Source organism: Muntiacus reevesi, chromosome 12, assembly GCF_963930625.1.
Source record: "Muntiacus reevesi chromosome 12, mMunRee1.1, whole genome shotgun sequence".
NCBI classification, from domain to species: Eukaryota; Metazoa; Chordata; class Mammalia; order Artiodactyla; family Cervidae; genus Muntiacus; species Muntiacus reevesi.
Window position 1 is genome coordinate 17,482,223 of NC_089260.1, and position 16,067 is coordinate 17,498,289.

The 16,067-nt window shown below is 37.7% G+C and overlaps 1 protein-coding gene and 1 pseudogene across 2 annotated transcripts in view; one reads left to right on the forward strand and one right to left on the reverse strand.

The window, feature by feature from the left end:
- Positions 1-2,298: 2,298 nt before the first annotated feature.
- YWHAZ (tyrosine 3-monooxygenase/tryptophan 5-monooxygenase activation protein zeta) overlaps positions 2,299-16,067 on the reverse strand; it is a 34,561-nt gene continuing 20,792 nt past the window's right edge. For both annotated transcript variants that reach the window (XM_065903424.1, XM_065903425.1), the window contains exons 3-6: positions 10,347-10,470; positions 9,393-9,556; positions 9,216-9,311; positions 2,299-5,614 (exon numbers count right to left, since the gene is read on the reverse strand). In XM_065903424.1, the coding sequence (XP_065759496.1) occupies positions 5,555-5,614; positions 9,216-9,311; positions 9,393-9,556; positions 10,347-10,470 (444 nt within the window). In that variant the 3' untranslated portion in view covers positions 2,299-5,554. The remainder of the gene's footprint in view (positions 5,615-9,215; positions 9,312-9,392; positions 9,557-10,346; positions 10,471-16,067) is intronic.
- On the forward strand, positions 2,718-3,746 carry LOC136145165 (cilia- and flagella-associated protein 36 pseudogene; annotated as a pseudogene).

Genomic DNA, 16,067 nt, shown 5'->3' on the forward strand with positions numbered 1-16,067 from the left:
TATTCCCTCTCTACCTAGACTTCAGCAATGTGGACACCAAGTTATTATAGCTCATGAAGTAAACACATATCCCTGGGCTTTAATTTAAATTAGAATCCCTGAGACTGGGTGCTGGTATAAGCATTTTAGACAAGCTCTCCTGATGTGATCAAAAGCATTACAAGGGAAAAGTCACAGGTGTTAAGAAAGCAGAGCCTATTTCTTCCTACACTCGCACAGAGCTCCTCACACTAGTGCAGGGAAGTCTTTTTAAGTTCTCCCATCTTGATGCCTTTGTACAAACTGTAACCTCCATCATATCCCACCCATTCTCCACGCCTGACTCTGACATAAAATCTCTAATTAAAGTCCACCTTAAACAATCAGAACAGTGGCTGACCCTAACCAATCTCTAATATTAAAAAATTTAAGTATGTACTGAAATGATGTTTGAAATTTCTTGAATTGGAAGTAATTTTACTAATGACTCAATTTTAATAAGTTTGGGTTTTCAGAAATTTTATGGTACTTATGAGTACTTACATGAAATACTCAACTGAATCCCTGGCATCACCTAGGATAAACAGCTGTGCCTAAGTATATCCATTTATCTTGGTTTCTGCATCCAAAGGACACACACATTTGCTTGACCAGCAGGATGGTTGGATATTCATCCTATGGGTACACAGGTCAGAAGCAGATGTCCTTGATACTTGGGGGTTGACAGTCAAACACAGACGTCAAAGGACCAGGTGAGTAGCATAACCAGACTTGGATGCACACAAGCAACTTTTTTAGTTTTCAGACTTTCAAAGCAGACTTACCACTGTGATGGGTTTTTGAATACCATTTCGATACCAAAAGTATCAGTTTCCTTAGTGGCATGTTGTAGTTTCCCAAACATAAAAGAAAAAAAAAAAACAGACCTATGAAGACCCAGTAAGCAGATCCTATGCTTAGGTCTCTTGTATTTTTTTTATTAGTTGGAGGCTAATTACTTCACAACATTGCAGTGGGTTTTTGACTCTGAGGGAGAAGGTGAGGTCTCTTGTATTTTTAAAGGAGCTAGAATTAATCAAGATTGTGATTGCTGTCAGTCACATCAAGATTAACAGAAAAGTACTTTATAGATGCAATTTCACACTCAGAAAAGGATCCAAGTCCAGCCATTTCACAGGTACCTCATCTAAGTCACATATTTCGATTCCACCACTATAATTTCCTATATGGTACGTGACAAAGTGGCTTATCTCTTGAACTTTTTTCTACAGGAATGTACCTCTGAGCACATAGGGACATTTAAAGTTCTTGCATATTTCAGGCTCTCCTCTCAGCGAACAGACTACATGTTCCTGCATCCAAATAAAATGCCACCCTCTCCTACTGTCAATATAAACCACTCAAAATGACACCACCACCACCAAGTCTCAAACTCTTAAAGCTGCACTCAGTCAACTAAATACTTTTAAACCTCACCATCGATTAATAAAGCCAAGTCACTCAGTTGTGTCCGACTCTTTGAGACCCCATGGACTGTAGCCTACCAGTCTCCTCAGTCCGTGGAATTCTCCAGGCAAGAGTACTGAAGTGGGCTGCCATTTCCTTCTTCAGGGGATCTTCCCAATCCAGGGATCGAACTGGGGTCTCCCGCACTGCAGGCAGATGCTTTACCATCTGAGCCACAAAGCAAGCCCAAAAGTTAAGACCTGACCACAAGTAAATCTTTGACTGCAGATGACAAACTGGCTTTAACTAGTTTATAAAATATGCTCTGGGCCATAGCAAGATTGGTGATTCTTTTTAGGGAAGACAAGAAGGAAAAAGAATTTAGCTCCTATATAGTTACATTGCTGAGGTCTCCAAATTCCTGGGACTGTTGACAGGACAGTCATGAAGCCTGAATTGGGGGCAATTTAAGACATGTTATAAAAAACTTATCTCAAGGCAAAAAAAAAAAAACACCTCAGGTTGAAATCTCCCTTTCCCTACTGGGCACTACTATACAGAAACATATTAACAGCTAACATTAACGAGATGTTACCACAATTTCAGAGTCAAACTAGCTTGGCAGGTGCCTGAGGCACGTGAGCAGGCAAAGGAGACAAGCTTTAGATTTTATTTATGATTTACGTGAATAAGATCCATCTCCTCAGTCTGGCTTCATTCCCTGTAGCTATAAAAAAGGATTATTTCATGTCCTTGGCCTGGCGGTCAGGAGAAATTAACAGAAAAAGAAAAGAGCTGTGAGTGAAGATGCATTATCATGTTGTCCCAAATGCATAAGAGATCTTTTTCTCCTTGAAAGAAAGACCCCAAGGCCTCCATTGCACTTTTATTTGAATGTAATATTTGGGACAGTTGTCCCAGAGGGCTAATTCCCAATTTAATCTGAGGTCATAATAAAACAAACAACAAAACAGTATTTGGGATTTCAGTTTCTCACCCTTATCATCAAGACTCACTGCCTCCCATCATCAGTATTTATTGAGCATTTACAGTGTACTAGGCACAATAGAACATACAGAAAACATTGTCCCTGCTCTTGAGGAGCTTACATTCTAGAAGAAAAAAAAATACACCTCTTTTAAAATGGTTATTTTTGTTTGGTGTTTTCTGCAAGGTACTGAGCAAATAGTTGGTAGGGTGAGCTTTGGGTATTACTTAGCCCCATCATTATTTAAAGAGAGGAAGGGGAAGGAATTTAAAGGCAAAGACAGGCGGCGCCCTGCGGGGGCGGAATGGCCGCGGAAGAAGAGGACAAGGTAGAATGGGTAGTGGAGAGCATCGCGGGGTTCCTGCGGGGCCCGGACTGGTCCATCCCCATCTTGGACTTCGTGGAGCAGAAATGTGAAGTTTTTGATGATGAAGAAGAAAGCAAATTGACTTATAGAGAGATTCATCAGGAAAACAAAGAACTAGTTGAAAAGCTGTTAGAAACTTACCTTAAAGAAATTGGAATTAATGAAGATCAGTTTCAAGAAGCATCTACTTCTCCTCTTGCAAAGACCCATACATCACAGGACATTTTGCAACCTGTATTGGCAGCAGAAGATTTTACTATCTTTAAAGCAATGATGGTCCAGAAAAATACTGAAATGCAGCTGCAAGCCATTCGAATAATTCAAGAGAGAAATGGGGTACTACCTGACTGCTTAACAGATGGTTCTGATGTGGTCAGTGACCTTGAACAGGAAGAGATGAAAATCCTGAAAGAAGTTCTTAGAAAATCAAAAGAGGAGTATGACCAGGAGGAAGAAAGGAAGAGAAAAAAGCAGTTATCAGAGGCTAAAACAGAAGAGCCTTCGATGCAGGCCAATGAAACGACAAAAATGAATAATTCCCAAGGAGTTGCTGAACATTTTGCACACCCAACCTCAGAAGTTAAAGTGCATTTTGCTAATCAACCAGTCCAGCCTTCAACAAGAAAGCTGGAAATGTTGCCTGAAACTTCCTCCCTCCCACACAAAGGCCTGAAGATTCCTGGCTTCGAACATGCAAGCATGGAGGGACCAATAGCAAATTTATCAACACTTGGAACAGAAGAGCTCCGCCAGCGAGAACACTATCTAAAACAGAAGAGAGATAAGTTGATGGCCATGAGGAAGGACATGAAGACTAAGCAGAATCAAACTTCGGAGCAGAAGGGAAAACCTGCTAGGGAGGTGGAGGAAATGACAGAGAAACCAGAAATGACAGCAGAGGAGAAGCAAACATTACTAAAGAGGAGACTGCTTGCAGAGAAACTTAAAGAAGTTATTAATAAGTAAATTTAAGAACAATTTAGCAAGCAGTTCAAAATTTCTTAAAAATAAATTATTTAATCCTTAAACTGGAAAAAAAAAAAAAAAAAAAAAAGGCAAAGACAATGACAGACCATTCAGGATAGGTAGGGTGTATAGGGAGATAACACAATCTCATCAACTCAGGAGAGATTCGCTGCAGTGAATAGGAAGAGGGAAACAGTCTGTGGGATGCAAGCAAAGGAAGCAGGGTGTCCTTAGACATCGAGTGGAGCCAGAAAGATCATGCGGCCTTTTCCCCAAATACATGGCCACCAAGTAGGAATGGTTGGTGACAAGACAGAGGCTAAAAAAGGTAATCCTGTGCACCTGACAAATAGAAGAAAAGGATCAAAATTGAAGGCAGGCTATTAAGAATATCAAGAAATTCTTAAAAACAAAAGTGATTTGGAAGCACGAAACTTACAGTTAATGCTACCCAATGTCATGATGGGCCAAGAACATTGTGGCTTCCTAAGTTAGAAAATGCCATATACCAAAATTTTAAATGGAACAACATTACTTTTTTCAATCAACTCCCCATCTCTGAAAAAAATTTTCAGGGGGAGGGGGGAGTACAGGACATGGTTGGGAACAGTAGTAGTTATCTTAGTAGTATTTTACTGTTATGATAAACTTTGTATTCAAACTTGGTAAAAGCCCATTAGCTGCCAAGAGGGAATAAGGAATAAATTTCCAAAAATGTACAGTTTTCTTTAGAGAAGTTTCAGAACCAAAAGACTAATTTACATGAAAAGCTGTAGAGAAAGTAGTTGAAAAGTCCATTCATAAAACTTTTATTCCACTTACATGAACTTAATACACGTGTTCTTAACAATTATGCTTGGATTGTTCATGAAAATCTCATAAGACATTAAACAAAGCTAGCCATCATCTCAAGTTATTTCCCTGTTAACTATTTTTTACAGCACATGCATGTTAGGCAAGTATCAAAAAAAAAAAAAAAAAAAAAAAAAATCACAAAAGCAAAAAAAAAAAAAACACCTAAAAAAAGTTAAATACATGGGTTTTTGTTTTACTGCTGTGCTTGACATACATGAAGTAATGAATATCAAGCAATTCATTTTTACTGCATCTTTACTTGTACATTTGTTCTTAGGTTGCCTAAAACATTTAAATACAAATAAAATGAGTGTAGCAAAAATAATGAAAGCAAACAGCAGGTAACTTTACAAACAATGGAATGTGAACCGTTTCTGCCCTTATCCAGAGTAAACTGGGTCACAACGAAAGGAACACCTCTGAGCTGCAGGCAGCAGTGTGCGCACTGCGTCTGAGTATCCCACAGATAACACGGTTCACCATGCAGTACCCACGGGATGTCCACCTCTACTACAGCTTTGCAAGTGCTCCCAACCCAAGAAGTACCCACAACACCACCTGTGACTGGAACCGATTATCCCTTTTATTCCCCACCAGGACATACCAATATGCAGGCAGTTTTCTTTGCTTAGACATGGAAGCAGTTTTAACACTGGCCCTTGTGAAGCCACAATGTACCAAAAGTACTATGCCAAACATTTATAACTTGTATAAAAATTCCACATCCCCATATTGGCCACCTCAAGATGAAAACAGATAACTCCCTAAATGTTAACTGGCTCTACTCCCCTAATATTAAACATAAAAACCACATGGGAAATATAGAAATTCAAATAGAAGTAACATAAACCTGTCATAAATCGTAAACAAAAAACTATTTGTGGGACAGCATGGATGACAAATGGTCTACTGTGTAAATTTTAGAATGAGGCAGACAAAAGTTGGAAGGCCGGTTAATTTTCCCCTCCTTCTCCTGCTTCAGCTTCGTCTCCTTGGGTATCCGATGTCCACAACTAGTTAAAAGAGAAACAAAGAATTTTTAGTATATTTCAACTTGAAAATTTTTTATTATATATGCCAGGGTACAAGAATGTAAGCACAATTATTGGAAGGCTTAAAAAATAGCAGCACTGAAAATAGTCTGAAGATATAAAACACCTCCAGGAAACTATCTAATATCCTGTGATTAAACCATAATGGAAAGTAATACGAAAAAGAATGTACATATGTGTAGCTGAATCACTTTGCTGTACAGCAGAAATTAACACAACATCATAAATCAACTATACTTTGATAAATTTTAAAAAACACCTCAATATAACACATTTATTTCCTACCTAATCATTCTGTAAGCACAGTGACTACATACCAGAGTTGTCTTTAAATAACAAAATCAAATTAAGAAAATTCTTGGCTATTCATAGAAGGTAAGGAATAAGTAGATGAAATCATAGAAATGCCAATTCTAAACATCAATAGCTATCCGATATAGACTGTCTTCAAAAGCTGCAGTGTGTAAGTTCATTGCAACTAAACCAGAACCCTCAACTTGGCCTATGCTCAAGGAACTCAGGCTGACAACTTCCACCTCATAGCTTTAGACTCCCATTCTAAAGAGAGTACCACAGTCTATGACATTCAAGAGTCAGGAGCAAGTCTGGACTAAAACAGTTTAACTTTACTAACATTTTTAGTTTAGGAAAACATACCTTTTATGAATTTGTCTGATTCAAAATATATAGTTAAACACAAAACAGTATGGTCAGAACCAAATCTTACAAGACGTAAAAACTGAACTGTCTCAAAGTGGTAGGACTATAAAGCCTATTGATTTTTAGATTAATGTTACAGCTTTTCATCAGGTTAAAAAGATGATTTTTAAAATTATCTCAGCTGCTTCAAATATTAACAGTTTTTCTAAGTCTTACCACCCTACAATGATTTTTAGAGGTAATTCTATTTCAAGATGACCTTAAAATTCTACATTGCTTCACACTGGAAAATGAAGGAAGAGGAACCTTATTAATGGTTTTCTATCCCCCAAATTACCCATTAGTTTTATCAATCAAATATATTTCTGGCCTGGAAAGGAGACTCTTTGAACAATCATACAGTTAGCCGAATGATCTCTAAGTCTGTATGCTTTTATTAAATTGGGAGTCTTGTAAGACAAGATAAAATTATCCTTCATTATCTTTCCACTTTTAACTTTCAAGGATCCTTGCATTTTCCACATAAACATGAAAAACTGGATAAAAGGTGTTTCTCTTCCCAGGGTTATGTGTTTACAGTATTTGTCAACTGGATACAGACTCAAATATTAGTTTCTACAAAAAAATTTCTTTGCTTCACATTTAAGTGATTGGACGATCAACCCTATAATGACAATAGGCGATACAACTAGGGCTCAGAGAAGGCACATAATAGTGACAAAATCAGAATCTGAACCTTGGGTTTTCTTCTTACTCAGCTGTTGTAGTATGCTCTTCAAACTATATCAGTATCAAAATTCAGCTGCAAGTATATATTTCAGATCAGGCCTTCTCAAAAAATGCGGACAATGCAATTCAGTAGTGACTGGATCTCAAATTCTACCTTTTAGAAGTATCTCATCATTTCAAACCAGAAAAATATGAAAAATGAGCTAACAAACTGAAGTGCTTCTTTCATTTAAATGTACATAAAATTATCCCCTCTTTATAATGGACTATACCATACCCTCTTGAAAATAATAACCTTCCAAGTGTATAGGAAGCCCCCAATTACACTTTCTAAAATAATTTTCAGTGTTTAATAATTAACAAGTATACAATATTGCTCAAAAAACTGCTGAGAACATTCAACACTAGAATATATAATTGGTTCAGAAAATTGGCAATGAACTAGATAAAATAAAGCTGAGAAAAGTGAAATGTATATAAATGATGTACAGTCCCCAAAGGAAAAGGACCTAAAGTTAATAAAAAAAAAAGTAGCACTGAACTGTAATCTTCACTCCTAACTCTTTATCTGGCACATAACAGATACTTAACACTTTTTTCACTCAAACCTCCTAACTTCTAATTTATTATCTATGTGAAGAATGTGAAAACCCATGGGCCCAAAGAGACGTATCAACCAACTACATTATGTAGACTATTTGGATCTCAATGCAAGTTAAAAAAAAAAACTACTGGGGGAAAAAAAAGACAATATACAACACAAACCAATACAAAACAACAAGTGATAACTGAATGAGAGAAATTTACTATTAAGGAATTAACTATGCACTTTCTCAGTATGATATTGGCATTGCGGTTTTAATGTTTTTCAGTCTAGAGTAGCAGGCCTCAACCTTTTTGGCACCAAGGATAAGTTTAGCGGAAGACAATTTTTCCATGGACCAGGGGTAAGAGATGTTTTGGGGAAGATTTAAGTGTATTACATTTATTGCGCTCCTATGAGAATCTAGACAGTATATTAAAAAGCTGAGACATTACTTTGTCAACAAAAGTTCTTCTAGTCAAGGCTATGGTTTTTCTAGTAGTCATGTATGGATGTGAGAGTTGGACTATAAAGAAAGCTGAGCGCAGAAGAATTGATGCTTTTGAACTGTGGTGTTGGAGAGGACTCTTGAGAGTCCCTTGGACTGCAAGGAGATCCAACCAGGCCATCCTAAAGGAAGTCAGTCCTGGGTGTTGATTGGAAGGACTGATGTTGAAGCTGAAACTCCAATATGTTGGCCACCTGATGCGAAGAATTGACTCATTTGAAAAGACCCTGATGTTGGGAAAGATTGAAGGCAGGAGAAGGGGATGACAGAGGGTGAGACGGTTAGATGGCATCATTGACTCAATGGACATGAGTTTGGTGTTTCCCATGCCAAGAATACTGGAGTGGGTTGCCATTTCCTTCTCCAGGGATTGAACCTGTGAGTCTCCTGCACTGGCAGGCAGATTCTTTACCTCTGATCCACACCAGAGAAGCCCTACATGAATATATAGGCAACTTTATGGTCACCATTTTTAATAGACTTCAAGGATAACTTAAGCATACTTTTGAAACTAAAAGCAAAACTCTCCTGTGACTAAAATGGAAGAACAGAATTATTTGCATTGAAATGAAAAATAAAATGGCCTATATAACTGAAAGTTCAAAATCATGAATTACTAAATTATTCTAAAAACCTGAATTTTAATAAATATGTAACTAGTAAAAGGGCACATTTTTAGTCCTTGGTCTAATATTTCAGCTTCTGTAAGATGGTTTTCTTCAGTTTTTAAAGCAGATAGGATCTTTTATATTTATACCACACTGCAGTCTATTAAGCATGTATTATGTGTTTAAAAAAAACAATGCACATACATTAAAAAATACTTTATTGCTAAAAAAAAGTTCATCATCAATTGAGCCTTTAGCCACTGAAATCTTTGTTGGAGGGTTTGAATCACTGAAAATTACCAAAATGTGACAGAGACATGAGATGAGTAAATGCTTTTGAGAGAATCCTGCTCAACAGTTTCAACAAGCCTTCAATTTGTAAAAACCACAATATCTGGAAGTACAATAAAACAGAAATGCGCCTATAATCTCTTCATTATTAATTAACCATTCACGGTGCTGTTAGCTACTTACTGTCAAATTATCTCTCAGTAACTGCATTATTAGCGTGCTGTCTTTGTATGACTCTTCACTTAATGTATCAAGTTCAGCAATGGCTTCATCAAATGCCTATAACCAAAAAAAGTCACATTTCAGTGCTCAAATAATGACGACTACTGAATTTCCACATAACAGGTAAAAAATACATACTGTCTTTGCAAGAGAGCAGGCTTTCTCAGGGGAGTTCAGAATCTCATAATAGAACACAGAGAAGTTAAGAGCCAGACCCAGTCTGATAGGATGTGTTGGTTGCATTTCCTTTTTGCTGATTTCAAAAGCTTCTTGGTATGCTTGCTGTGACTGATCCACAATCCCTGGATAATAAAAGGCACCAAAATGTATCAATGAAAAGTACTTTGCTTTCATCCCTTCATCCCTCAAACCAAACCTTTACTCATTCAGTAATAAATTCTGAAATACTAAGCTGCAGCAACTTTAAATGGCTCCTAAATTTAAAAAAAATTAGCTTCTCCTAGAAACCTACCCTAGTCACTGATCAATGTAAAGACAAAAATAACTCTGTAACCATCTCAGTATAATTTTTAATTAGTCTGTACTGCTCTACAGTTATGCTGTAATTACTACGTCTTAACATTGTGAGGAAACATTCCTATACATAAAACTGACTTGTGAGCAATCATACATTTTACAAAACCAATTACTAGGCAGTAGGTATACAGCTGACCCTTGAACACCACGGGGCTCAGGGATGGATGCCAACTGTTCATGCAGCTAAAAATCTGAGTATAATTTTACAGCTGGCCCTTCATGTCCAACCTTGTATAACACAGTACTATATTTACAGAAAAAAAAATCTGTGTAAATGGATCTGTGCAGCTCAATCTGTGTTCTTCAAGAGTCAACTGTACAGTCTCAGGAAAAAGGAAAAAAAGAAGGGAGGGAAAGGGACTGGGGGAAGAGAGAGAAACAGAGAGGGAGAGGGAGAAAATAGAGCAAGGAAGAGTGAGCAGAGTCCATTTGCTGCTCTTCATCTGTCCTTCTAGGCAATTAAAAAATCACAGAACCATTGTGTACACTACAGAAGAGACCACCTCCGGCCTCTGTTACTTTGTAACGTCCAGCAAACAGGCTGAGACAGCATACCTTTCTTGTCATCACCAGCCGCAACTTCAGCCAAGTAGCGGTAGTAGTCTCCTTTCATTTTCAAATAGAAGACTTTGCTCTCTGCTTGTGAAGCATTGGGGATCAAGAACTTTTCCAAGAGAGACTTGGGGAGAAAAGAAACAGTCATAATTAAGACTAAAATACTTACAAAATTGAAAGAATCTGCATTTCCAAAACACACACAACTTAAGTTATAAAATTTTAATACCCAGTCATTGCCAATACTACTACTTTTGAATGTAGTAGGGTCATAAATTTGTCGTTTAAAAGCAGAAGCAATTTGGACAGCAATACTTAAAATTTGAAATTAGTGTTCAGCTTACTATTTAAGGCTAATTTGAGTATTGGCCTTTCCATCATAGTGCTTATTAATTTACATGCTGATAAAGACTGCATGTTTCAATGAATGTGAAAGCATGAAAGTTGATAAAACTTTGTTATTATGTTTTATTAACATATATTTAACAAACTGGCAAACTTTTCAGTTTCGAGGTAGTTATGACACTAAAATGAAAAGAAGGTAGACATTAACCTTTTGAGACTGTGACGGTATATGACTTAAGCAGAAACCGTTACTGTAATAGACACTACCACAGTCCATGACAGAGGAAGCAGAACAAAACTTCATCTATAAGACTACAATTAAAGTAATACCTTCTAAGGTAAAAAGCTATTCAAAGTAAAAGCTCTATTTTTCCTATCTAAATTAAAACACTGGTAGGAGTATGAGAATTAAAGATCTGAAGAGTAAACCTTTAGTTCATTAAAGTGATTGTCAGCTAATAAGATATATGTTTACCAATCACCCCAAACAAATAAAACTTCACCCTACGTAATTCTGTTCAAAACTGTAACAATCTAATTAAATCCAAACATGCTAATAATTAAATTCTACAAATGATTTCAGAAAAACATGACTTCACTGTATTAGGGGGATTAAGGCACAATAAAATAATGATTTTCTTTAAGGAAGAGAAAGGTAATATTTCATTAGTACAATTAAGAAAAATGTTTACTGTTTTTAAAAATTCTCCACTTCCTACTAAATATACTCTATGAATCAAAAGTCAATTTTCAACTGGGCTTAGTCCCAAACAAGTCTCAATTTGAACAAGGAAAAAGGGTATTTAATTCTTGGTTTCTATTCTTGTAGTTGCCCAGTAGTTCAGTCTATACAGCACTTACTTATATGCCAAACAGTTTGAAAAATGCTTTTAAATAGTAACTCTTAACTTTTTATTTATCCCATTATCAAGTTCCAAATGGTAAGTGGGTGAGTAAGCTTTAATCTGGCTTCTCTCCCCTTCCTACAACTTAAAACTACATATACTCAAATGAACTGGTTAGTTCCAAGTTGGTAGTAGAACAGGTTGCAATGCATTACAGAAAAAGGTTGGAGGTGACAGAATTCAACCTGAAATAATGTTTCCTGTGATTATTAGTTGGCCTGAAATCAGAAGAGCACTTTGGTTAGGTAACAAAATTCTTATTACATGACACCCAAGCTGTCATCTCTCAGCTGCAAAAGTGTTCTGTCATTCATACCTTCATTGAGTTGAATTTTAAGGCTTCCTAGGTGGTGCTAACGGTAAAGAATGCACCTGCCAATCGATGCAGGTTTGATCCTTGGGTAGAGAAGATCCCCTGGAATAGGAAATAGCAACCCACTCCAGTATTCTTCCCTGGAAAATCTCAAGGATAGAGAAGCCTGGCGGACTTTAGCCCATGGAGCCACAGAGTTGGACACAACTGAACGTACACACATACACATACAAGTGTGGAACCTCAACCAGACTAGAAATAAAGTAACCCTCTGGGTTTGAAACACCACTGCCTTCTCTGAAGGAGGAATGCCTACAACCGAAGACTCAGCAGAATTCAAACTTCCTGCCGTTTGTCCCTTAGACACTATCACCCTCTTTTGAGGCATGAACACTGTGAACACTAGGGTTGGTCTTTGAGGATCTGCCTCAACAGCCTTCCAATTAATATAGTGTTTTGTTTTTAAAATTAAATGCCCAGGCCTTTTCAAGTTTTATATCTTAATACAAAATGCATTATTCATTCAACTATGGGAGTTCAGTTCAGTTGCTGGGCTGTGTCTGAGTCTTTGCGATCCCATGAACTGCAGCACACCAGGCCTCCCTGTCCATCACCAACTCCCAGAGTCCACCCAAACCCATGTCCATTGAGTCGGTGATGCCATCCAACCATCTCATCCTCTGTTGTCCCCTTTTCCTCCTGCCCTCAAATCTTTCCCAGCATCAGGGTCTTTTCAAATGAGTCAGTTCTTCGCATCAGGTGGCCAAAGTACTGGAGTTTCAGCTTCAGCATCAGTCCTTCCAATGAACGAACACCCAGGAGGCCGTATAGCATGGCTTTGGAGTCTGTCTAGGTTTAGACTATGGCACTCCACACCTGGAAGGATCAATTCCACTTGACTGGCTAGGCTAAAGGTTATGCTATGAAGTCTAACTAAAGAAAAAGTGTATTACAATTAACCAGAATTCACAAATAACTTTAGATTAATTAAAATGCTCTTTGGCTCATTTATGAACATTTAAGATTATATGAAGAATATCTCCAAATGAAATAGTGACAAGTAAAAGCCTAACCATGAAATCAGTTCCCTATCTAGGTATTTCTAAGTCACATTTTACTGCTTCACGTATTTTTTTTTTTAACATTGACTTATTCTCCAAAACATAAATGTCACTGTGTGAGGCACTGAAAACAGTGAGCAAGACAGAACAAGGAAGAAATGTCAAGCAGGGAAGGGACTATAGAAACTAAGGATTAACACAGCCTGGTCATGTCCTTCCACTTTTCAACGACTTTTATCTAACCCATTGTAAAGATGAAGGGCACAAACGTGCAGTTAGCTAAGGGTAAATCATTTAAAATAAGTATACAAACCTGGAGAAGTTACTTAGGCTGGGTGTCAATAAATGTCATGAGAATTTGTAACCCATCTTTTATGAGTGGTAGCTTCTCTCTCTCTAAAAACTACTGTTTTACATTAGGGTAACTCACATTGAGAATTTTTCAATTAACAGTTAAGTACCTCTTCCTCCAAGGTGAACACTGAATTTATCCATAACATCTGATTAAAATAATCACAACAAAAACTACTTTTTAAAGCTATTTATTAACCTGATGCAGTTATCTCACACACTAATAAAGTAATGCTCAAAACTCTCCAAGCCAGGCTTCAACAATACGTGAACCATGAAATTCCAGATGTTCAAGTAGGCTTTAGAAAAGGCAGAGGAACCAGGGGTCAAATTGCCAACATCTGCTGGATCATTGAAAAAGCAGGAGAGTTCCAGAAAAACATCTATTTGTTTTATTGACTATGCCAAAGTCTTTGACTGTGTGGATCATAATAAACTGTGGAAAATTCTGAAAGATATGGGAATACCAGACCATCTGACTTGCGTCTTGAGAAATCTGTATGCAGGTCAGGAAGCAACAGTAAGAACTGGACATGGAGTAACAGACTGGTTCCAAACAGGGAAAGGAGTACGTCAAGGCTGTATGTTGTCACCCTGCTTATTTAACTTATATGCAGAGTACACATCATGAGAAACGCTGGGCTGGATGAAGCACAAGCTGCAATCAAGATTGCTGGGAGAAATAGCAATAACCTCAGATAAGCAGATGATACCACCCTTATGGCAGAAAGTGAAGAACTAAAGAGTTTCTTGATGAAAGTGAAAGGACAGTGAAAAAGTTGGTTTAAAACTCAATATTTAGAAAACTAAGACCATGGCATCCAGTCCCATCACTTCATGGCCAACAGTGGCAGACTTTATTTTTTTGGGCTCCAAAATCACTGCAGATGGTGACTGCAGCCATGAAATTAAAAGACACTCACTCCTTGGAAGAAAAGTTATGACCAACCTAGACAGCACATTAAAAAAGAAGAGACCAAAAAAAAAAAAAAAAAGGCAGAGACATTACTTTGCCAACAAAGGTCCATTGAGTCAGGCCTATGGTTTTTCCAGTGGTCATGTGTGGATGTTAAGAGTTTGATTATAAAGAAATCTGAGCACAGAAGAACTGATGCTTTTGAACTGTGGTGTTGTTGGAGAAGACTCTTGACTTTGGACTGCAAGGCGATTCAACCAGTCCATCCTAAAGGAGATCAGTCCTGAGTGTTCAGTGGAAGGACTGATGTTGAAGATGAAACTCCAGTACTTTGGCCACCTGATGTGAAGAGTTGACTCATTTGAAAAGACCCTGATGCTGGGAAAGACCGAAGGTAGGAGAAGGGGATGACAGAGGAAAAAGATGGTTGGATGGCATCACTGACTCAGTGGACATGAGTTTGGGTAGACTCCAGGAGTTGGTGATGGACAGGGAGGCCTGGCATGCTGCACAGTCCGTGGAGTCACAGAGAGTCAGACTCGACTGAGCAACTGAACTGAACCGGAACCTACAAGTAACAAAAGGCAAAAGTCAGGCTGCTTACTGGCCTAATGATAGACCAAAAGGACCAAGTGTCAACACAGTGGTGAATGTTTCTGATAAAATGCTGACTACAAAAAGCTGAAAAAGCAACTCATCACTCTGTACCCATTAAATAAATACATGCAGTTCTTTGTGTCAACTATACCTCAGTAAAGCTGTTCAAAATAAAAAGTTGAGAAAGGGATACATGACAAACTTAAAATCTTTTGATGACATAAAGGTAAAAAACTAAGATTTAAACAAACAAACAAAAAAAAGCAAGACAGACTGGATTAAGGATTAAATTTGGTTCAAAAGGCTAACTGTGAAAGAACAGAATTGTGGTAGACTGGCTCCAGAGATGGCCTCCATCATGCTCCTGAGTCAGGGTTAACTTTGTTGATTAGCTGTAACGAAACAGAATGTGATAAAGAGGACTCCTATTCCAGTTCCAGACCTAACCCTTATGAGGACTAGCAGTTTCCCCTATTGCTCTCTTTGAGCCCTAAGCCAGTGTTAAAAAACACAACAAAAACTATCCTGCTAGAAAGGTCAAGTCAGCCGCAGTCATGAGACATGTTTAGTGAAGCCACACGGGTACTTCAGACCCAGCTGAAGACAGCAATGAATGACTACAGCCAACACCATGTGAAAAAATGTCCAAAAGAATCCAGACAAGCCACAGTCATGAAAAAGAACTAAATCACTGTTTTTTAGTTTTTATCGGTTTGTTATGCAGCAAGAGACAACTGAGAAATGTTAATAAAAACATCACTTCAGTAATAAATGTCATTTTAACATGTAAATTAAGCACTTTATATGAACTAATTGATCCTTCCATAACCTTACCTCTGAGGTACAAACTACAATTAGCCCCATCTCATAGAATACAACAAACAGGGCCCAGCAGTGTACTCACCCAAAACTACAACTAAACTGTAAAGGTACAACTCCAACTAGGCAATATGACCCGTTCTACATTATTCCACATTTTCTCTGCCTACTAAAAAGCAGAACATGATTCAGACATAGTAATTAGAAATCAAAGTTAAGGATGATATTTTAGCTTTACACTGAGACCAAATCTAGAGTATACTGCTCCTTTTAAAAATAGAGACTTCACGGCCAGTCCAGTGGTTAAGACTCCACTCTTCCACTGCAGGGGACAAGGATTTGATCCTTGGTGGGGGAACTAAGATATCAAATGCCCCACCTCAAAATATCTAGACAGGCTTTGACAAACTGGAG